Source organism: Columba livia, chromosome 10, assembly GCF_036013475.1.
Source record: "Columba livia isolate bColLiv1 breed racing homer chromosome 10, bColLiv1.pat.W.v2, whole genome shotgun sequence".
In the NCBI taxonomy this organism is placed as follows: domain Eukaryota; kingdom Metazoa; phylum Chordata; class Aves; order Columbiformes; family Columbidae; genus Columba; species Columba livia.
Genome location: NC_088611.1, coordinates 20,077,177 through 20,099,105, shown reverse-complemented (window position 1 = coordinate 20,099,105; position 21,929 = coordinate 20,077,177). Strand labels below are relative to the sequence as shown.

The following is a 21,929-nucleotide window of genomic DNA, read 5'->3' as shown; positions in this document are numbered from 1 at the left end:
AGGTGAAACCTTGCAGCATTTTCTCTGATTGCAGCCTTGTGAGGAGCCGAGAGCGCGTGTTTGAGAACCAGTGCCTTCGCTTCCTAAAACACACAGTGGGTTGCAAGTGCTTTGGAAGCAGGAATAGGAGTCTCTAGTGGACGTTTTGTCTATAGCTCAAAACCACAACTTAATTGGCAGCCTTTTCATAACGCTGGCTGTGGCCGAGGATGTAGGGAATGCTGCGGGCAAAGACCCACGTGCGTTTTCAGAACTGGTTGTAGGCAAATTTAGTGCTGACTGCCTGTCTTTAGTGATCATAGCTTGTGGTGAAGTTCCTCACTTCTACGTTGTTTTTCTTTCCTGGACAGCCTCTGATCTTTCTACATATTTTGACTTTGTTTTACTCCATAGGTAACACCTCACTACGAGCGTGGTTGTGTATGTGTACTAGCCCAGACTGTTTATTTGGAGTCCCCTCTGCTTTTTGTGGCCTTTTCTTTAAGGCTTTGGAATGCACTTGATTTATACTAAATGGTGATTACTGCATCTCTTTCCCATCTTGGCAAACCTGTAGGTTGGATTCTGTGCTCAGAAAGACGCCGACCCTGTAGCGCTGTGTAAAGCACATTCTGCATGTGCCTGGGGTGAAAGAGCAGGGGGAACGGGAAGATTTACAAGACTGTCGAAGTGGGTAAAGACGTAAACTGTGATATTTGAACGTGCACCTGACTTTCCACCTGCAGAAGGATTTGTAGAGATGGGATGCATGACCATGATGGAAGGTCTTCCAGAATTTTCTGACTCAAGCATGTAGTCAAGCGAGTCTTTGCCTGTATTAAAAAGCAGCCCCAAAGGCAACTGTATCTCTCCTAAACTCTATTTGAGATAGTATTTTTTTAAATAAAAAGAAATTAGATTTCTAATCTTCCAGCAGGAACTCTGTATTCACCGTTCCAAACCCATATCCATTGGCTGGTGCCTATAAATACCCATTTTGTTCTGGAGCAGGTAAAAACTGCACAAGTGTCTGGGAACAAGTGTGGGAAGGGAATTCCTTCTCAGCTCACGCGGTTCGTCATTTGTTTCTGCTCGGAGGCACACGGGTTGATTATCCATGTCATCGTGATTTTTTGCAAAGCAGTGGTTGTGTTTGAAGCGCCGTGGTTGACTCGGAAGCTAATGCATTTGGTATTTAAGAATCTGGCAAGAGAAAGCTCTGTCCCCATATGCACACACAGAAATACGATTGGGGTGTAGGCATGCGTAACTGTTATTTTCCCCCGTCTGTCCTATCCCTAGAAAGCCATATGCCGCCCTTAGGCTGGCATAATGGGAGTCTGTATTAATGATTATGAGCTAGAAATAGTCTAAGAAGAGTTGAATGGCCTTTGAGTCTAGCTTTATGAGAAAATCCCTCATCGACTCAGTGCGGTCTGAAATATGCTCTGGGATAGGAAGTCAAAATTAATAGAGAACCTCATGATGCCCTCTCTTGATATTCTTTCGTTTTCATCAGGGATTTGGAGATTCTGCGTCTTAACAGGCAGAGCAGAAATTTAAGCAAGGAGGTAAAAACTGAGGGAGTTGTCTCACCTGCGATCCGAAATAAGCATCTTGAACATACATCTCTAGAGAGCCAACACTCTGCAGGATTTCTATAGATGTTGAAAGCCTTGTCTGTTGTCAGTCTGCAAAATGAGAACTCTGTATGTGTGTATGTACCGAAGTGATGGGAAAAGGAGAATGTGGGAAGGGGCTGAAGTATTAAAGCAGGCGATGAAAGCAGATGGTTTACTTTGGATTTTATAAAGTAGGTTTCTCTTTATTTTGTTTTAAATGAAAACTATCAACTGTCAGCATTGAAAACCTATTTGCAGCAATGCCGTAGTAGAAGTGCTGTTGTCCCCGAATCATAAAAGGGCAGAGGGTTTTTCTGCTGCTTCCCATCTTCGTGTTTAGAGAATTGTGGATGCTCTGTATACATTGGATTTGAGCAATTTCATCACAGCCTTTCCTCAAAATTGATTGCTGTTCAGTGTCTCTTTCTGCTTCCTCTCTCCTGTCACTTGGTTACATCTCTGACTCTCATTACATTTAATATTGATACTGCTTCAATTTTCTGCTAAACTGGAAGCATTTAAGGGTCTGGAGTGGATACTGAATGTCTAGATGTATTCTTTAAACCCTTTAATTCTTGTCCTCATGGAAAAGTTTAGAGCTGGATTATTGCCTTAAGAAGAAATGACTCTTTGCTCATTCAGTGATGAAGTCTGGTCATCAAGATGTTAGAATATGTGCTGCAGCGCTCTTCAGATTCTGACATGAGTGCAAAAGTTGCTGCCAGCAGCTGTCTGGGGTTTTGGGCACCTGCTGCCTCTCATTTCTCGCATCTCCCACTCCATCTTCCACTCCCAAAGCTGGCAGCGCCCCTAAAAATACTCTGCATTGAGTTGTTAAGTAGGAGATCTTTATCACGCTGGTAGCCTGGGTTCCGGAGACACTGGTGAAGTGAGTTATATGAGGTGTTGACTATGGCAAGGGAACGTACATCCAGGGGGGAGCTGGTTCCAGTTGGGTCACAAAGGCTTTTGCTCTTCCTAAGGCCACTGCTGGATCGTGCTGATCCCTCCCTCGCCTGCCCCAATTTCAGAATTACTTTGATTGCTTATTGCCATTTTTGTTTGCCCAGGCTGTGACAGACGTGAGCGACGTGCCCGTCACGGCAGTTGTGTGGGCGATGTGGCGGAGGGGTTTGGGAAAAGATGCTGGGAATTGTCCGTGAGTGTGAAATACTAATTTGGTGCTGGATTCGTGATTGCATTGGAAGTTGTGCTGTTGAGACATACGTGGGAAAGCATCCCCTGTCTGAAGGATCAGTGCTCAAATATGGAAATTTTGGATACATTAGTTAATTAGTTCCCATATGTAACCAGAGTCTTCTCCAAGTGGACTGTGTCTTTTTTTATAAGTTTGGCCTGAGATCCTGTTTCAATAACCTTTTGTCTCTGATACAGTCAAGAGGAATATCTTGGTTTGGTTTTGACCCCAAACGATTAATTCCAGCATTTATTCAGTTTCCTGTGATTGCTTATCCAGTGGATCACCTGGAAGAGAAATGGACCCTTGTTTTTGCAGAAGAGGACAGCGGGACTGCCCGAGGCTGCTGGAAGATGCTGTGTCCCAGGGCTGGGATTGTCAAGTTCACAAGCCCCCAGCTGGGAGCTGGAAATGGAGCTCACTCGGTTAGGAAGCAAGGAACCCAGATATTGCTCATTTCTTAAACACTTTACTTAAACTTTGAAAGTATTAGTGGACATGCTGTGTCTTTTATTATTAGTCAGTGTTGGTGAATGCGGGTCTACTAAGAGACCTTGGCACAGGCTTACAAAGCAGCAAAAACTGAAACCAGTAGCCCTCTTGAGTTTTCATTTTTGTGTTGTTTTATTATTTTATTTACTCTGTGCTTCACTCCAAATGTAGTTATTTTTTCCCAACACAGCAATATGCCCTACTACATCTATACTTGTTTTAATTTTCCCGTTTCCCGTCAGTGAAGTGTATCTGTCTATTCTTAGAGTAATAATTTCCCCACTCCCAAAAGGTGACAAAATTAAAGCCCTTGGCAGTACCTGCAGAAGAAACGCCCCGTGGTTAGTAACAGCGTTATCCTTCTTAAAACTGTAATCCTGCTATTGTGCATTGTATCTTATAGGGGTATAAGAGATGACCTCTGGGTGATGGGTCTGGTTCCTTCTCCTCGCTTTCTTCTCAGCAACTGTCCAGTGCCACTGAGTTAGTACCTCGAGTTCATTTTTGTCATGCAAACGTTTGTCCACCAGGAACGTGACAGTTAATGGCTTGGGCACCCCAGGGATGACAGATGTACATCCAGTGAAGAGCTACTGGTGTGCATGACCTACCTGCTGAAATAATAACACGCACCATAAAGAGCCCTGTGTCCCTCCTCCCCATCTGCTGAGGATGGACAGCCTGGCCACGGTCAAAATGTAAAAACAAAACAAAGCGCGTCTGGCCTGACTGTAAAAATCACCAGGAAGAAAAATGTTATTCAAATCAGGCTTTTGTCAAGATCGGGCAGCGATTACCCCTGTTGTGTACGGGTTTGTTCGGCCAAGGACTTGATGCTGCGACGTCAAACCTGTTTGCAGAAAGGGGGGAATTGGCTTCCCCCAGTTGAACTGTCGATACTGAGCTGTTGTGGAGGGTGAGGATGGCCCGACACACACAGCTGAGGACGCACCGTCCCTCGGTTACCTTTAGCAGTCGCTCTGTGCTGTTAAAATGATGGCAGATCCCATAAACATATTGCGCTCCGCCGTCTGCTCCCTCTGGCACTGAACTATGACCAAGAGGAAAGTTCCTCCTGCCCTGTTAACTCCCCTCAAATAAATAATCATAATAAAAAAGGGCAGCCTTGCAGAAGCTCCTGCTTAGTGAATGTGCGGCTGATTGAATGTTGCCCTGAGACGCAGGGAAGGTTTGCGGCCCCTGACAGCAAACGAGAGCTGGGGCTGCCTCATAAACGCCTTGGCTGCAGAAGGAGGTGGTTACAGGCATGAAATGTTTGTCATCTTGTAGTAGCTTTGCAGCCGCTGGGTTACTGCCCAAGTAAAAAGGAGTATTAAGGAAATAAAAGGTGATACCGCAACCTGCTTGATCTGCTTGTCTTCATACTTAAATAGGCTTGCTGACAAAAGAAGGAGCAGGTGAAGGCAGCTCGAATTTGGCAGGGGTTTGGACGGTGCTCTAAAGATGTGTTCAGTGGCCTATGAACGGGAATCTGGTCGGAAATCTGATCAGTCAACTGGCTTTCCACAAGGAAACACTCTGAAATTGTCTGGTGAAAAAGCTGGCTTGCTGTGTGGATAAGCTTGCGCATTCAAAAACACCCTTGCAAAAGGGTACCTGTTCTTTGCAGGCAATTTGGAAGCGGTGTGGTTGTTGGCCACGTCCTTTTGAGTCCGCCCGGCATCGCCACGCTCGTTGCTGCGTGTCGTGGGTCTCGACGTCTCCGACGTTGTGCAGCACCTTGCACGTCTCCCTGAACCCGGCTGCTTCCCAGCTGCCTTCCCTTGGCTTCCACCCTGCAGGGCAATCCTGCAGCAGCCTTTGGGGGCTTTGCTTTGCTTTTATTTTTGGGAGCTCATGTGCTTTTGTTTTGCTTTAGTAGCACAGCTCCCAACAGGGGACAGCACTGCGCTGTTGAAGATGCTTGTCATTTTTAAGGAACTTTTCTTAAGTTGTCATCCTAAAAGCTATATTGTGCAGCAGCAGGCGGCCTCCATAAATCACTGATTTCTCTTTTTCTTCTCTTTCCCTTCCTTTCTCTCTTTATTCCAAGCCTGCGGATTTGGACGCCTGGGTAAGCTCTCTCTTTTTTTTTTGTCTGGATCTTGCTTATTCCAAGTGTCATGTTGTTACTGCGCGTGTACAGATTGTTATTGCTGAGCACAGATGCAGGATTTTATTTTCTGTCATTACATTTTAAAAGGTGTTCAGCTAGAAAATTGCATATTATTTCCTCCATAAAGATTTTCGCTGGTTCCTTTTGTGTAGCTTACAGCTGCTGAAACCAAACTTGATCTGGTGATGTGTGTTGTTGGCTGAGAGAGCAGCAGAAACAGGAGGAAATGAAGGTTACACCAGTGCTGCTTTTTAAGGCCGTGAGTCTGCATCTGGCATCTAAAACAAATCAAAACCCAGTCACTTGCCTTCAAAAGAAAGAGAGAAAGGACAAACAGTGATTTTTGTAGGCCTTGCGTGTCTGGAATAGTGAACGCAGGTGGCTCCACAGCATTGGTGATATTTAATATCTGTGCTGCCGCACGCAGAGGTTGGGTCAGGGCTCCCCCGTGGTTACTTGTCCCGTACAAGCCTCCCCATGAAGTTCTGCTGTTCAGTTCCAGGCGTGATGTGCACAAGCTGCCTCTGACTGTTTCTGTGCTGCCCTTTCACCCTGCTGTTCCCGTTGGGTTTGGTGGGGAACACGCCAGCCAGCGAAGTTTGGAGTGAGCTCTGTTCGCTGGTGCGTTGCTGTCAGTTCCTCCTTCTAGTCTTGAAGCCTTTAATAGTGTTTGTTCTTTCCCCTGCCACCTAGACTGCTACCAGGGCTGGAAGAGACACGGGGAAGCATGAGGTATAAAGATTTGCAGTTGTGGAGTGTGGCAAGCTGAGGTACCCGGCCAAAACATCTCCGCTGTGCTGCTGCGGGATGTTCCTGGATGCCCTGGGGGAAGCTGATAACTCCTCAGCAAAGACAGGATGATGTAGGAACAAGGCATTTGATAGAGACTCAAGGACCTTTCCTTTATCCTTATAGCTGCTCTCCCTGGATTGCCTCTGACTGATTCTCTAGGCGCCTTCTCGCTAGCTCGTCTTTGGCTGGTGAATGTGTTTTGCCAAGAAGATAAATATTTTTGCAATAATCTTGCCAAGTGCTGCGACTTGCCTTTGAGGAAGTTCTTTATAGATTGAGGTATGGCCCTTTCCTTCTCGCTTGAATTGCCCTTTGCAGAGAGAAGGCTGTGATCTTTCCTATTTATTTTCCTTTTCCCCTCCTTTCTCAGTGCAGTCTTTCCGTGCCCTCTCCCCACATCCCGCGCTCCCAGCAGTGCTGGGGCTGTGCTATTGCTGCCCTTTGCTCCTGGGTGCCACGTTCCCTCCTGTAATCTGACCCTGCCAAGAAGCTCTTCTTTTGCAAGCAGGCTTCCTAGTTTTCATGTTTAACAAGGTGATGAGAAGGGGCTATGATTAAAAATAATAAAAATCTGGTGACATTTCAGGGGGGCAAAGCCAAAGCTAATCTGAGAAGGGGTGTAGCTCGAATGACGCCCAGCTCCAGCAGATCAGTTCACACTCTGTGTTGCGTGTTGGTGTCAGTTCAGGACGAGACTTTGCTCATAGAGACTAAACCAATAATACTTCATTACCTCAATTAAGAGGCTTGTAAAATATTTCTTTTGGCCTGCCTGTCGGCTAGCAGGCCTGTGCTTGAATTCTTTGGCTGAGCCAGGGTGTAACGCGGAGCTTTAGAAATGTGCTTTCGCAGTTTGTTTCTAAGTGGGTTACATGATAAAGAGTGAGGAGGAGTCAGGGAACCACGCAGGACTCTGCCGGAGCTTTTTGCCACTGTTCAAAGCAGCACTGACATAACCTGAAAAACTGTGGGTTGTGGAAACAGTGTAAGGATAAAGTGTAGGGAGAATTTGAAAGAGCCCCCAACTAGTCTGTGCATCCGTGCCCATGGGAGCTGTAGTAGCTCACTAACAGGATACTTTCACCATCCTTTTGTAGGAATGCAGTGCTTGTAACTTCTGACACCATCACAGGGAACTCTTGAGTGTTTCCTGAATAGATCTTACACCTCGTTTTTGTGCAGAGCACATTTGCCTATTGCATATTACACATTCTCTTTTACAAATACATGCTGTCCTGTGCTGCTTTTGTAAGCTTTGCGCGCATTCGTGTGTTCTACAACGGACTACACTCTTCCTCGCCTCCGTTTTGTTTGTTTTCATAATTCTTGGACGTCACACTCTGCTGTGTTCTGCACTATGATTTCTTAGATGTCATTTCTGGGCTTTGGTCAAATCTTGCATGCTGTGTTCAAGCTCGGATGTGGCTTTTGTGGCGTGGATGTGGAATTCAGCTTTCTGATGCGCGATAACGCAGTGGTTTGAAAATCACGCGTGTCTTCCTTTGTCCTTCCTCCTCTAGTTCTAAAGGCCTTTATGTGAAAAGTGTATCTGATGCTTTGTTTGGCACCTGCAATCTCAGTCCCCTGTGAAATTGTAATCATTTCCATAGCAGCCAGTTCTCTCTGGGACATCACAGGCTTCTGACTTCAGGTAGGGAATAAGCAGCAGGACTAGTGGAACTCTTAATAAATATCCTGTGTTCATACAGAATGTCCCTGGTTGCCTAACCTGGATTGGAACAGTGAATATTTCAAATGACACATGCTCCGACTGTACCGTTCATACTTCAAACATCATCATAAAGTGCACTAAAGTTTCTAGCAATAACAGCTGGAGAGAGAGGGAAACAGAAAGCAACTTTCACGCAGATCTGTCACAAAGAGGATATTTCTCAGTATACTTCAATGCACTGAAACATCAGCGCTTGAAAACAAGCCAGGCATTGAGAATATGTTTGAGCTGCAAGTAAAACTTTTCTTTGCAACCTCTGGTTCATCACACAAATGATGGGTGATAAGTGGGACATAAAGGGAGATGATATGGAGAAATTACTTGTGGGGAAGAATGGGGAGTATGCTGAGATTGTTCCCTGCAGTTGGGACATCAGATTTTGAATTTTTGACATTAATTTTGCAAGACCCTAGGGAGGTCGCTATCAGAATGTGCACACCTCTGGTACGTCTGCAGCTCAGCACCCTACTCAAGAGATTAGCTGTTTGGTTTGTGTTGCCTTCCAGAGGTGTCATATGGATAAACATGCTGAATTTCTTGGTGAATGAGGTCAGGCAGGCTCCCAGGATGGGTGGGTGCATTGGTACATAGATCCACGTCTCGCCAGAAACAGAATAAAACCTTTCACCCACCCGTATTGTTGCACGTATTGGTTTTGTGCTCCCAGAATGGTCGCTGCCCCAGGAGAGCGGCACTGCCACATCGTTCATTGATTTAGACTGAGCAGAAACTTCCTTGCATTTTTAAGAATTGATCTTTTCACTCCTTTTCCCCTGTATTGCACTTCATACAAAAAGCACCTTCCATCTGAATTGTGCAGAGGGGTCAGTACTGTGTTACTCTTTTTCTTTTCCGTATTTATTTCCTCCTTAAGGAAACACAAGTCAGTTGGTTAGTAATCTGATTTTATGGGTGTTATGCAGAAAATCAGCAGGAGAATCAGGATCCTTTGGCCATCCACCAGCCCACCCTGCCTTCTCACATCTGTTTCATCTCAGTTGAAATTGCTTAGTCTCCTTCTGTATAGAAGCTGGATATTGGCTCACAAGGAGAACTGTGGTTCTCTCATCAGAAAATGGTAATAATTTTGGCACTTACAAAGTATCTATCAGTGCCCCTATTGTTGTGGCATCTCTTTAGTCAGGCTCAATATGTCAGGCTCTCCGCACCCCATTTCAGCTCGTTTGTGGGCCAGCAGATACATACCAGCTCTGCTTAAACCAAAGCCAGAGATTTTGCCTTTAGTCAAGTGTCTTTGGGAGCAAGAGGATTTAGATACAGATCTACAGTGCTTGTGCCTTGCCCTGGTCCTGTTGGCTGGGATGACAAACGTGCGAACCCAAATATTTCTTTTTCCTTTAAAAACAAATGCACACACCCCCCTACAAACCCTTTATTTCACATATTCCCACTTCTTTTCTTGCTTACTTATCAACCATCCCTCACTGCCTACCTTAAAATCTCTTCTAAGCTCTATTATACCCCTGTATTTCCATTAGCAGCGGAGTAGGAAGAGGGAAATGCGTAGCAACTTGCTTTCAGATGTAATTTTTCTCATTAACAATGGCTGTTGGCCGTAAAATGACAGGTCTGAGCCCATGGGGATGTTTCTGTCCCAACTGCTTAATCATATCGGACCATTTTTTTTCTGTGGTTGTACCAGCATCATTAAAAGTTTAGAGCGACGCTGCTGGGATGCTGGAGATCAGCAGGGGTTGTGTCCATGTTAAAGAGCATAATAATTCTAGTTTTGAAAGGTCTTCTTGCTTGGTGATACCTTATGTGACCTGAGAGATTTGGGGCGGAGGAAGAAAATCAAGTGCCATTCTTCTTGCTATTGTCACTTGTTATTTTTAAGCTTAAAAAGTTTGGTTTGGGTCCATCAGTGCCGTGTTTTCTTAATGCTGGTTCAGTTTAGAGGTGGGAATGAAATCAAGTGCTGCCGGTTGTAAAGAGCTAAAAGGAAGAAGCTGTTGCTGTAATCACCCAGACTTTATTTTATTTGGAGTATTGTTTTTTATTTCGTGACCAGATTATGCTTTAAGCATGGGATTGTATAGGAAGTTTGCTGTTCTGGAAGTGTCTCACTTATACTTTGGAAGATGGAAGAGAAATTCTCAGACACACGTCTGTGTTCCAAATAGGTGGCCCTATACATGTGTGTAAAAGCAAATGCGTGGTCAGCCAGGATGTGTCTTGCTATATAAAATATTACAACACAGACTTGTCTTTCAGATCTCCCTCATGACTGTAGGGATGTGTTAGATCTATAGAAATTTTCAAAGGCTCCAAGAGCCAAGTGTGTATAAAGTGGAGGATTTGAGATTTGTTTTGAAGGTAACGTGGGGAGCATTGAAGTGGAGTAACAAACATCATGATTTGGTAAAGAATAATAGAATCATTTTGGTTGGAAAAGACCCTCAAGATCATTGAGTCCAACCATAACTTAACTCCAGCACTAAACCATGTCCCTAAGAACCTCGTCTAAACACCTTTTAAACCCCTCCAGGGATGGTGACTCCAGCACTGCCCTGGGCAGCCTGTTCCAGTGCCCCACAGCCCTTTCCAGGAAGAATTTTGTCCTAATATCTAATCTAAACCTCCCCTGATGCAACTTGTGGCCAAGACAAAGACTTGGATGAGAGAGCGTTCTGAAAAAGGCAATAGGAAGACATCACCTTTCTCCAATTACATGTTTTCATTTAATCAGGAGAAATAAAATCAAGGTAACGAGTTTGAGTACGATACTAATAAGCGTTTCAGACTTGCGGGCACCGTCCAAAATGAACTGTGAGGCTGAAGGTCTGAAGTCCCACCAAGAGCGATCCCACGTGCTCGTCCTGAGCAACGTGGATTTTCCGAGTTCCAGTCTGCATCCCCTGTGCTTTTTAATTTTAATTTCTTCTCCTACTGATGCTTTTTTGTTCTTCTTCCCAGGTCTTGGAGCTGCAAGGCAGGGAGGCAGAGCTGAAGCGGCAAGAGGCCTTCTACAAAGAGCAGCTGGCCCGCATCGAGAGGAAGGTGAGCCTGAGTTGTCTTTGGTTGTGGCCTTGGAATCCTAATGGGGTTGGATGCGGATCTGTGTGGATCCAAAGAGGAGAGAAACAAGATTCGTTGTCCTGGAACTGTCAGCTCCCAGGATCTGGTTGCCCATCACCTCTTAGATACTTGAAGAATAAGCCGTACAACCTAAATCTTTTTAACAACTTACATGTGAAATATAAGGAGGACATGCCATTTTATCTTATTACTTTTGTTAAAAATCCTTTCCTAAATTAAAACCAAACCACGACCCAAAAAAAAAAAACCACCACAAAAAACCAAACCCAACCAGCAATCTTACTGTAAATATGAATTAAAGTTGTGTTATTAATTCACTGCTTCTTGCTGGATAAGCCTTAGAAATGAGCGTGATTTAAGGAGACACTGTCAAGCGTCTTTTAAGCCTGAAATGACCTTTGAAAATCCATTTAGGGATTTGAATCTCTCCCCTAAACATGGGATTTGCTTCTCTGTTTAATTGTTTACCCTGATGAGTTTTTAAAAATTGATGCCATAAAAATAGGAGCAACCATGCTGTTCCTTATGAACTAATGCATTTTTCACTTCCTGGCAAAATGAAATAATGTTATAAGTAGTCTTTATTTTTTAATAAATGTGGAGAATAATCTTCTCCAATTTGAAGCAATTAGACCTCCTGACAGGGAGTTGCATACATCTGACTTGTGGTTGTGTTATGTGACTAAAAAGAAATGCAAACAATGGAAAAGGTGGGTTGTAAAGAGACGGAGAAATCCATCAGCTTTACTACCAACATGTAGCGTGATAGGGAATATGGAACATGGGAAAATTGCAGATTGTAGAAATGGTAGGAAGCTATCGGCGCATCTCTTTGCCATTTCATTCCCTGCTACTACGTGATTGTCCATACAGCGTTTTTTTAAAGCCATTGATGGTAAAACATGCCCATGAGCAATTTCACATGATAGAATTTTGCAACACATTAATCCGTACAGTTCATTAAAAAATAAACTATTAAAACCACCGCTCGGCGTTGCATTCAGATTTTTAAATTCTATTCCTAGATAATGGGGATTGTTCAGTGAAATTGCAAACAATCTAGCAGCTATCGTTCTAATTATCACAGTTGTCCATATGTTCATACGCAAAGGGAATTTTTGCAATTTCTCGGGCTCACGCTGTGTGCTTCTATTCTGTTCTTCTCTCCGGATCTGGTTTCGTGAAGCGGAAACTGCGGGGAAAATTTGTACGTGTGTCTGTCCTTTATGGACAGCGGAGTGGGGAGAAGCTTGTGGCCAGGCTGCATTGTCCCCTTTTTGAGGTCTTTTGTTGTGTTTTCTGTTTCCCTTTTCAGGTCTGTGTCCCTTGCACCCCGCAGAGTGACTTTTTAAGCAAGGTGATGGGTGTTTTAGTGCGGGATCTTCTTGGGGAGTGCGGTGCCTTGGCTGTAGTCCTATTCAAACTGCAGAGCTGCATAGAAACCATCTCCTAGTTCTTCTGTGTACAAAAGCAAGTAGATGAAAAGGACAGGTTTTCTTTCCTCTCTTGAAGCACTAGCTACTTTCTGACCCTTAAACACGAGCATTTTGCCGGTAATAAAATAGAAGAATGTTTCCCACCGTAAGTCTAGATTGGAGTGGGAGGCGGTGGGGGCTGGATGAGAGAGGCATGTACTTGAAACAGTGTAATAAAGCTTAATTGTATTAGTTTTGAAAAAGGTTTTCGATCTTCTCCGTGGATAATTTTATTCGTGTAATGGTTGGAAAGATGGAAAAAGCAGCGCGGAACAATCTTTTTTATTAGCTGTTGCTTTTATGTAATTCTGCTTTTATTTGTTGAATACACGCAGGCCTTGACTTTTATTTATTTATTTATTTATTCCTTCCACTGTGCTGAGAGCTTCCAACTCGGCCTTAGGTGTATATATATATATATATATATATATATGTATATTTATATAAATGTGTGTGTATTAAGAAAACAGGCAAAAGGGTGAGGAGATGAGGTGGGGAGGAGCTCTGCGCTGGACGCTTCTGTTCTCAGAGGGGATGGTCACTGGTGCTTCCAAGCGCAAGAGCCGGTTGGTCAGGAATTGTCCCCTTCCTACAACCTCAGGTTGACTTTGTCCCCGCTTTGGCGTGATAACAGAATTCAGCCATTGGAGCCATCAAGATTTTAGTTTTGAAGGTTGTTTTGAAATGTTGATGTTGGGAACTAAGTGCCTTCCCAATAGGACGCTAAGAGTAATTGTGTCATTTACTCCTTACACCGTAGCAGCCGAATCAAAGACGGAGCCGCTCCTGTGTCTCCTGACCGGGCAGTTCTCAAAGGCTTGGAAGGAAGATGCAAAAAACCCCATCAAAACAAAAGAACAAAAAGAGAACTTTTAGAGAACAACTTTGAGAAGAGCCGAAGCGCTGTCAGTCAGAAGCTGACACATGCCCTGCTGCGAAGGGAGTTGATTTTCATTCAGTGTTTTTATTCGCTGTAATGGAACTTGGATTGCTGCCATCGCTCTTCTGTGTCTCGGGCGCTTTTCCTGAAGCCTTCTTGAGCTCTTTGCCTCCAATATCACGTGGCAGCGTGTGCCACAGGTTAACTTATATACACTATAAATTCTCTGTTACCAGTTTCAAATACTTTTTTTTTCGTTTAATATCCTTTATGTTGAAGAGATAAAAGGAATTCTCTTCATTATTCATTCTCGGAAGGCTTCTGTTCCCTCTCTTACCTTCCTATTAAGCTGAGCAGTCCTCACCTTTTCAGCCTCTGCTTGTGTGAATGAGTTTTTTCCAGGTTTCTCATTGCACTTGTTTGTCTTTGGGCCCTTTCCCCCTTGCGGCTTTGTCTTTGAGATGTATTGACCAGAACTGAACTCAGTAGTTCCCTTGAACGCGGCAGATTGTGTGAATACATTATCTCTTCATTTTGTAATCTCTGCAAGGGGGTTGTGATCTACTGGACAGAGCGCGGAATTGGAAGCAAAGAAACCGCTCGTTTTCTAATAGCTGTTTCCCTTTGGGGAGTTTGAAACAATTACTTAGCCCATCTATCTCAGTTATTCCATCTATACGATGGAATAGCTTATAATGGGAGGGCAAAGTGCTGCGAAACAGTAAAGCTATAGAAATGCTAAAAAGGCTTTTCCTTGCATGAGATGAACTGTGGGTGTATCTTATTTCAAACAGATCTTGAAAAACTCAGTTTCTCTAGACAGGCTTATTAAAATGTTCGGTGTTTAAGCCTTTGGGGTTTCCCCTGTGCCTTCTAGGAAGGGACTGGAAGACGTGAGATGGCGAGTGGAGCCGTGCTGGTCACACCAAAGATCCACCTTGTTCAATGTTCTGGTCCCAACTGGGACTGAAATTGGATGTCCAGGGATGACATAAGATCAGGGCAAGTATATAGGAAACTTGCCTCAAATGCTTTGATTCTCCTGGCTGGGCATCTTTGGAACTTGACCACATGGACTGAATCCTCCCTGAGAGGTGTGAACCCAAATTGTGCACACAGGGCTCAAGAGTCAGGTGGACCATAAAAATATATGGTATCTGTATCGGAATCGTGGTTTGCTTCTGTTTCTTCACAGCTTTTAACGCCTGATTTGCACTTGTAACTTGTGTCGAGCAAGTGCCACATGCCAACGGCAGCATTCGGTGATTTTTGAGTGTAGATTTGAACGCATGAAGTAGCTGTACGGGGGTTGCACCGATGCTGTGATGTGTCGTTGGGAGATACTCTTCATTATGAGTTTGTCAGGGGTTGTGTGTGCGCGAAGGGACGGGAGGTTTTGTTCTGCCCGCAGTGCGGTGCGCGCTTTTTAGACCTTTTTATTTATTTTCTTTTTAAATCAAGTTTTATTGCACAGATTCCACGCAGAGGATCAGGACGCTGGTGATGCCCTTGGTTGTCCTCACTTCAGCTCTTGTAGTTGGTTGTAATTGTGGCTTTCAGTCTCTTGGATGTTTTTGTTTTGGAGTGCCTGAAGTATTTTTGTAATCAGGAAAATTGCAAGGAATAAATCCTTTGAACTAACCCTTTCTTATAGGAGTGTGTGTAATTGCAGGATTTGGGTGGTACAAACATTCCATCCCATCCCACACCTGCGTTTCCAGTGTGACTGTCTAATCTCCAATAAGTAATCCAGTAATGAGACTTGGCTAATTTGTTATAAGCGGTTAAACTTCTGACTCGTTAATTTGACATCTCATCCATGTAATTTGGGATTGTTGCACAAAAAGTCGGTCTTGTCTCGACTGTTTTATAGGAGGCTTTGTACTGTAGTGTTTCCCTGGGTAGAGACAATGAGAGTTGGACCCAATCTGTAAGGAAAACTTGAGAAGCACTCAATTTGAGAAGCTTAATCTGATGTTTTTCCATGCATTTATATGTTACTGAGAAGCAGGGAGGGAGATGTGGGAGCTTGGTGTAAATAGTTATCATAGACACTGCTCAGTTTTTTATTAAGGATGCTGTATATGCTTTGTCCTGCCTTCTCCAAATGGTAGAAACATCCTTAAAAACGCACCATAAGAAGCGCAGTGTGTCCTGGCACCTTCAGACACCAGGACATTTCACTTTTTGTATTATTTTTACACTTTCTCCCAAGGAAACATTAGTTCGACTCCGTTTGCCGTTTGGCCTCTCGCTGGGTTCAACCCGGCGAAGGGCAGCGCTGCAAACCGGCAAAACCCGGCGTAAAACGGCAGAGAAAGGCCGGGGGTGTCTCAGCAGGTGGAGTGAAACCCCTCGCTAGAGATGGGTTTCTCCTCTTCGTTTGGAGTTTCCTGAGCTTTGGCCCCCCCGTTATCTTTTAGGAGGTGGCTGTGGACACGGTGGACGACTGTGAGCGGCGGGTACGTTAATATGCAACGTTTTTCTGCTTGTAGGTTTTCAGAGCAGTAAGTAGCACAAGAAGTATTCATAAGCTGTAGAGTGTTTATGCGAGTGGGAAAGGAATGCATTAAACAAATACCTTTTTTTTTTTTTTAAACTAATAAGAGAGACTTAAATTAATAAGAGAGTACCTTTTTCTCTGCTTAGCTTCACAAATCTTGTCATTTTTGTGTGTGGCGTTCACCTTGTTTGGTTTAAATTAATCTCCTTTTGCCCTTGCACTTACTGTTCGTGTTTGTAGAGCATTTAAGATGTGTAAAGAATGAGAAACGTACTTGTATTTTGTTTGTTATGCTTATTGTGCTCGATCCTTCTTCTTGGAGCAGTGTCCCAGCTCTGGAACACCGAGGTCACTCCTACATGAGCCCACTGTCATTTCTAAGCTTTTTGGCCAGTAATTCATGTTAATAAATTAGGAGGTGACAAGTCTTCAAGAATAATATGTTCATATTGGGTCTCCATGATGAATTTTGAGCAGATTCTATGGGGCTGAACAAACTGCTGTCACCCGGTGAAGGTGGCAGGAAGGGGGCGAGGAACCAGTTCCCTGGGTTGGGGTCCCAGGCTGTGGTTGGATCTGTGGGACCCCCAGAGCACTCGCCTGCCTTTGAAAAAGCAAATTGTGTTGGTGTTATCTTCAACCAAACCCTCTGCCCTCTCACGGGGAGCTAAAGGTTCCGTGCCCTTTCCTAAATGACTTGATGTGTCTTGGCAAGTGTCACTCACACCATTTATTTTCTCTATAAAGTGGCTTATAACTCTTAGGGCTGCACGGGAGCTATTGCTACGGCTCCAGAGCCACTGCTGGGGTATCTGGGGGAAGAAACACCCTATATTTCTTGTCTCCCGCGTTCCATAATTGGGAGTCACAATATTCTTTACAATTTGAACTTTTTCTTACCTAATTTGTTCAGTTCTCATCCCCTCCTGCAAACCCTTCCTCCCACAAACCCAGCAGTGCTTTCCATCAACCTACAACAGCTCTGATCCAAAAAAGCCGGTTGCCTTTCAGGCCAGTGGAGCATTATAGCGAAGCGCCCAGTTCATCGAGCTGTTGATTCAATCTTCCGAACACAAGAAGAATAATCCCCAGTGCAGTTTTCTGAAACAGGCTGATAAGATCCGTCCGATTCAGCCCGATCACTTGGCAGTCGCTGGGCTGTCTGAGGCCGTGGGGACGTTGTTTTCTGTGCGCATTGAATTTCTCAACGGGAACAAAATGAAAGACGGAACGAACCTGAAATTGTCATCTGAAGCGGTTCTGACCTCCCATCCGCTTTTCAGTTATTCCCAGACATTAAATGCGAGAAGGCTGTGCTGCCATCCAGAGACCTGGACAGGCTGGAGAGCTGGGCAGGGAAACATGTAATGAAATATAACAAGAGAAAGTGTAGAGTCTTGAATCTGGGCAGGAACAACCCCAGGTTCCAGTGTAAGTTGGGGAATGACCTATTAGAGAGCAGTGTAGGGGAAAGGCACCTGGGAGTCCTGGGGACAGCAGGGTGACCATGAGCCAGCACTGGGCCCTTGTGGCCAGGAAGCCAATGGTACCTGGGGTGGGTTAGAAGGGGGTGGTCAGTAGGTCAGAGAGGTTCTCCTGCCCCTCTGCTCTGCCCTGGGGAGACCACACCTGGAATCTTGTGTCCAGTTGTGGCCCCTCAGTTCCAGCAAGACAGGGAACTGCTGGAGAGAGTCCAGCGCAGCCACCAAGATGCTGGAGGGAGTGGAGCATCTCCCGTGTGAGGAAAGGCTGAGGGAGCTGGGGCTCTGGAGCTGGACAAGAGGAGACTGGGGGATGACCTCATTAATGTTTACAGATATATAAAGGGTGAGTGTCAGGAGGATGGAGCCAGGCTCTTCTGGGTGACAACCAATGATAGGACAAGGGGTAATGGGTTCAAACTGGAACACAAGAGGTTCCACTTAAATTTGAGAATAAACTTCTTCTCAGTGAGGGTGGCAGAGCCTGGCCCAGGCTGCCCAGGGAGGTTGTGGAGTCTCCTTCTGTGCAGACATTCCAACCCGCCTGGACACCTTCCTGTGTAACCTCATCTGGGTGTTCCTGCTCCATGGGGGGATTGCACTGCATGAGCTTTCCAGGTCCCTTCCAACCCCTGACATTCTGGGATTCTGTGATTCTGTGAAATGCTGAGCTGGGGGAGGAGGAGGCAGGACAGCATCCCTAATTTCTTTTTTCCACGGGTACCTGTTGGGTCTGAGCAGCATCTCAAAGCGGCCGCTGTCGTAACGCTTCTCCATCGTGTCCCCACCGAGAGGCTGCTCCTTCGTTGTTGCCCTTGGGCAACTCGCAAAGTGACTTCCAGTCCTCTGCGCTCAATTCACCCATTTAACAGCTGTTTTGCTGAAAGCTTGTAAAGTTTAGTAGTTAATGTACCTCAGCGCACCCGCTTTTAGAGATCCGATAAATTGATTGGTAATTTGATGAACTCACAGAACATCTATAGTAGGGCAAATAAAATGTGTTAGATGTCAGCGCTGCCTCTCTGCCCTCCCTGCAGTGGATGTGCTCTCTCGTTGATATATGATGACTGATGAATAGTACATTACATCAAATTACAAACAACCTCTATGCAAACAGCAGCTGTTTGCTTCCCCCTCATTCTGCCCAGTTAGCGTAGAGATGCGTTTGCAATCTCTGTGCTGGAGGTTGGGGAGCCTTGCGGTGATTTTGTTTCCCTGGTGTCTCAAGTACCTTTGCAGAGGGAAAGAACGATGCTTATGGGCCTCTTCATCTTGGAGGAATCCATCCTCGGGCTCGGCTTGTGAAAGAAATGTGGCAACGTGTGGTTTGAACTTAGTCCTAACGCTGAATTTAGCAGCTGAATTTAGCTAACAATCTGGTATCTGGTCTCATCAGTGTATCACTGGGAAGACTTGTTAAAGGCAGAACAAAAAGACCCGGAATGTGATCATGTCTCTTTGTTAGAACTCGACACTGGAGTATTTGTCTAGTCCAAAAAGAGCAAAACAAGGGGTGCTTTTGTCTTACTTTTGAGAGCTTTTGCCATTATCTAGTATTTCTGATACCCTCCCTCACCTTTTCTTTTTTTCGACCCAATTTTCCATTCATTTAATTCATTATAATATTGCCTAATAGCTTAAATTTGTTTTCTCCCTCTTTGTGCTGTTTACATGCCTGTTTATAAGCACAATGCTATTTCTGGATGTGGGTATATACAGGTAGCACTGCTCCCAGTAAAACCGGTGCTACTTTTCTAGTGGAAAGCAGCACTCACCTGCACATACGTTCGTGCACACACACGCCGTCTCTCTCACCTGTTTTTACTACCATATAGTTCTACCTTTGCAGAACTACATTAACCTGCCGCAATAAATACCGCTGCTGCCTCTTACTTCTGTGTAACTCGCCAACCCGTGTACAATTAATTTTTGGCCCTGTTATTGCAGTATTGGCTATTTTATGAAACTGCCGGGAGTTAGCACAGCGAATTGATTAAATATGTTCCAGACCTTAGGCTGGAGTCTGTGCGTCTGCTGGGATTTGGATGATTGAAGCTTGCGCTTCTCTTGGGATATTCCAGATTTAGGCTGAGCCTTGGAAATTGTTTCAGGTAGACTAAGCTTCCCTGGGTGCGTGGAACCTGATTTTGGGGAATCTGAGATTTCTATTTCAGCCCACAGCGGTCCTGCCAAAAAAAAGGCATCGCTGTTGTGACTTATAAATAAAACCAAGGCCTGGGCTTGTTTTGAAAAGGTCCTTAAAAATGATGGCTTTGCCCTTAAAGAATGTGCTGTCGTCATGTTAATGGAAAATATGGGGAACAATTACTCTGTAAATTGGGCAGGCTCCACAGAACGTCTCGAATTTGCGCTGCATTAAGTAGTCCAGAGATCAGACTTTAAAAAGGGACTGCTCTGTATTTACGGCGGCCGTACCTCCTGAGGCGCCTGTGCTCAGCAGTTTACTGTGGGTGTGTTAAATACGTGTTTCATGACAGCCCAGGGCCACTTCTCTGAAGGTTTTTCCCCATCTGCCAGTCATTTTAAAGAAACATAAATAAAAGAGCTATTCCAATTTCTTGAACATATATAATACGCATTCCTGAGAGACCAGAGTGACTCAGAAGTAGCTTGTAAATAACATGTTTTAATGTTCTTAAATATATGTGCACTGTCAGGCTTGCCGTGAGGTCTTGAGCCGCCGCAAATGGTATTTGCTTCATCTTTCACGGAGTCGATTGCAGGATGATGAGTGGTGGTTTGCGTTTGGCATTTCCCCTCCCCTTATTTTGATGGTTTTGTTTCATTTTTGCTTGGTTTGGGGGTTGGCTGGTGGTTTGGCTCTATATTCTGCTGCACCAGGAACGATCCCGGGGCTGTTCACCATCCAACACCCGCACTCAAACGAGGGTGACCCGACCCACTCATTCCCAGTCCAGCCCCATTGTAAGTAGTACGAAATGATGGCTGAATTTGTGGTTTGTTTTCAATAAAAATAATAAATGTACAGCGGAGTAGCCATCAGATAGAGGACAGCAACAGCAAGGAATGGCCACCAAGAGGCCGTTTCATCGGTATCATCGCAAGAGACAGCAGAAGGAAACACAGGAGCTGAGCTAAAACCCTAAACCTCTGATCTGAGACAACTTGTAATAACCAGGTTATTTTAAGAGAAGAGCTAGCTTTTCCTTTCCTTCCCAATTATTGCATTTTGGGTCTTTTTGTGAGGGGTAAAAAAAAAAGGCTTAATTCCTTCTCTTGCCTTTTCACTGTTCTGAACAGAAGCCACGTTTTTGCTTGTGTAACTTGAAGCTGCACGGTTGCTGTGAGCTTGCACGCCCGGGTCAGTCGAGCAGCGCCTGGATTGGTTTGTTTCTTCCCCCTAGAGATGTCTCATGATGTATTGGATGGTGCACAGACATCGCCCGATTTACCCTGACGCGCGGCAGGCCTGGAACTGGCTGGATGGTGGTTCTGGAAGCAGAGGAGGCGACTCGTGGGTGTGTAAAAACGCTGCCTGCTGTGCCCGCCTGGGCATGCAGGTGCATTTTTAAGCTTAATTTTTCATAATAGCTACGTACACCACAACATTTCCTTTGGCTGTTTAGGGGATTAAGTGTAGTATGTGAGACCTTTCACCTTTAAGGCATTTGTTGAGAGACAGCTTGCGTTAGCAGCAGTGAAAAGCCATTAATTCCTGAGGGCTAATCACTCATTCCTGGATAATAACTCTTCCTCCAGTTAGAGGCGTGGGTTTGCTGCAGGAGGAGCAAGAAAAGAAGAAAACGATTGTATATTTCTATGGTAGGCAAAGGGTGGCGCGGTGAGGAACACGGAGTTTGTCCTTGCTGGTTGAAAACAGGACCAGCTATGAGTTTGTTGTGTGTTCACTTGTTCTGTACAGAGAGGATTTGGCTCCAGGTCTGCAGCGTTTGTGGTGCTTGTTTCTTTTTCCCATCCAGCAAAGCTCAAGTTCTGTTCCTTCTTTACATTCCTGTTTGATTTCTGAGCCCAAGCTGTCCCCAGTTGAAGGACTATGATGTTTTATTTGGCCTTGTCCCGTAGATATAGGTGAAAAACTGGTATTTTTTTCATGAGCCTGAAAAATACACTTACAACCCTATTTCCCAAGCCTTGTTGCGACATTTATCAGCTACGGCGACAAACCCCAGATAATCACAGATGCTCGTATCAAAATATCTCTTTTGGAGCTTTAAGCCTGCTTTTATTTCTTCCTTGCTTAGTCCCAAAGTCAAGGCTTGTTGTGTTTGCATGTTGTGCCCCTTGCTGTTCGAGACGGCGTTTAGAGATGAAATCCTGACAGCTGATTGTCTGCAGGTGTATGGTACACCCGACGTGTGACGCTCTTCCATTTATGTTCCCGAGATGCCTTGGCAGCAAGGTTTTGTGAGATTTTTCTGGTTTAACGTTCATGATTATTCCTGTTATTCCGTGATGGGCTAAAAGTGAGAAATCCTTTGCTCCTGTTCCTCCTGCTGGATTCTGTCATGAAAGCGCGATACCGATCTCTACTGTTGATGGCCGCTGGTGACACCGTGCGCTGGGGTTGTGACAATGGTCGGACTTGTCTCTCCCGGA

The 21,929-nt window shown here is 44.8% G+C and overlaps 1 protein-coding gene across 14 annotated transcripts in view; it reads left to right on the top strand.

Moving 5' to 3' along the window:
• The window catches only part of CHCHD6 (coiled-coil-helix-coiled-coil-helix domain containing 6), a 113,936-nt gene that overhangs the window by 30,319 nt on the left and 61,688 nt on the right, over positions 1 to 21,929 (top strand). For 4 of the 14 annotated variants that reach the window (XM_065075663.1, XM_065075662.1, XM_065075657.1 and 1 more), the window contains 3 exons: positions 5,345 to 5,365; positions 10,869 to 10,952; positions 20,717 to 20,830. In XM_065075663.1, coding sequence (XP_064931735.1) covers positions 5,345 to 5,365; positions 10,869 to 10,952; positions 20,717 to 20,830 — 219 coding nt within the window. Of the gene's footprint in view, positions 1 to 5,344; positions 5,366 to 10,868; positions 10,953 to 12,306; positions 12,349 to 20,716; positions 20,831 to 21,929 lie in introns of all 14 variants that reach the window. The other 10 variants (XM_065075666.1, XM_065075658.1, XM_065075659.1 and 7 more) reach the window with 5 other exon arrangements.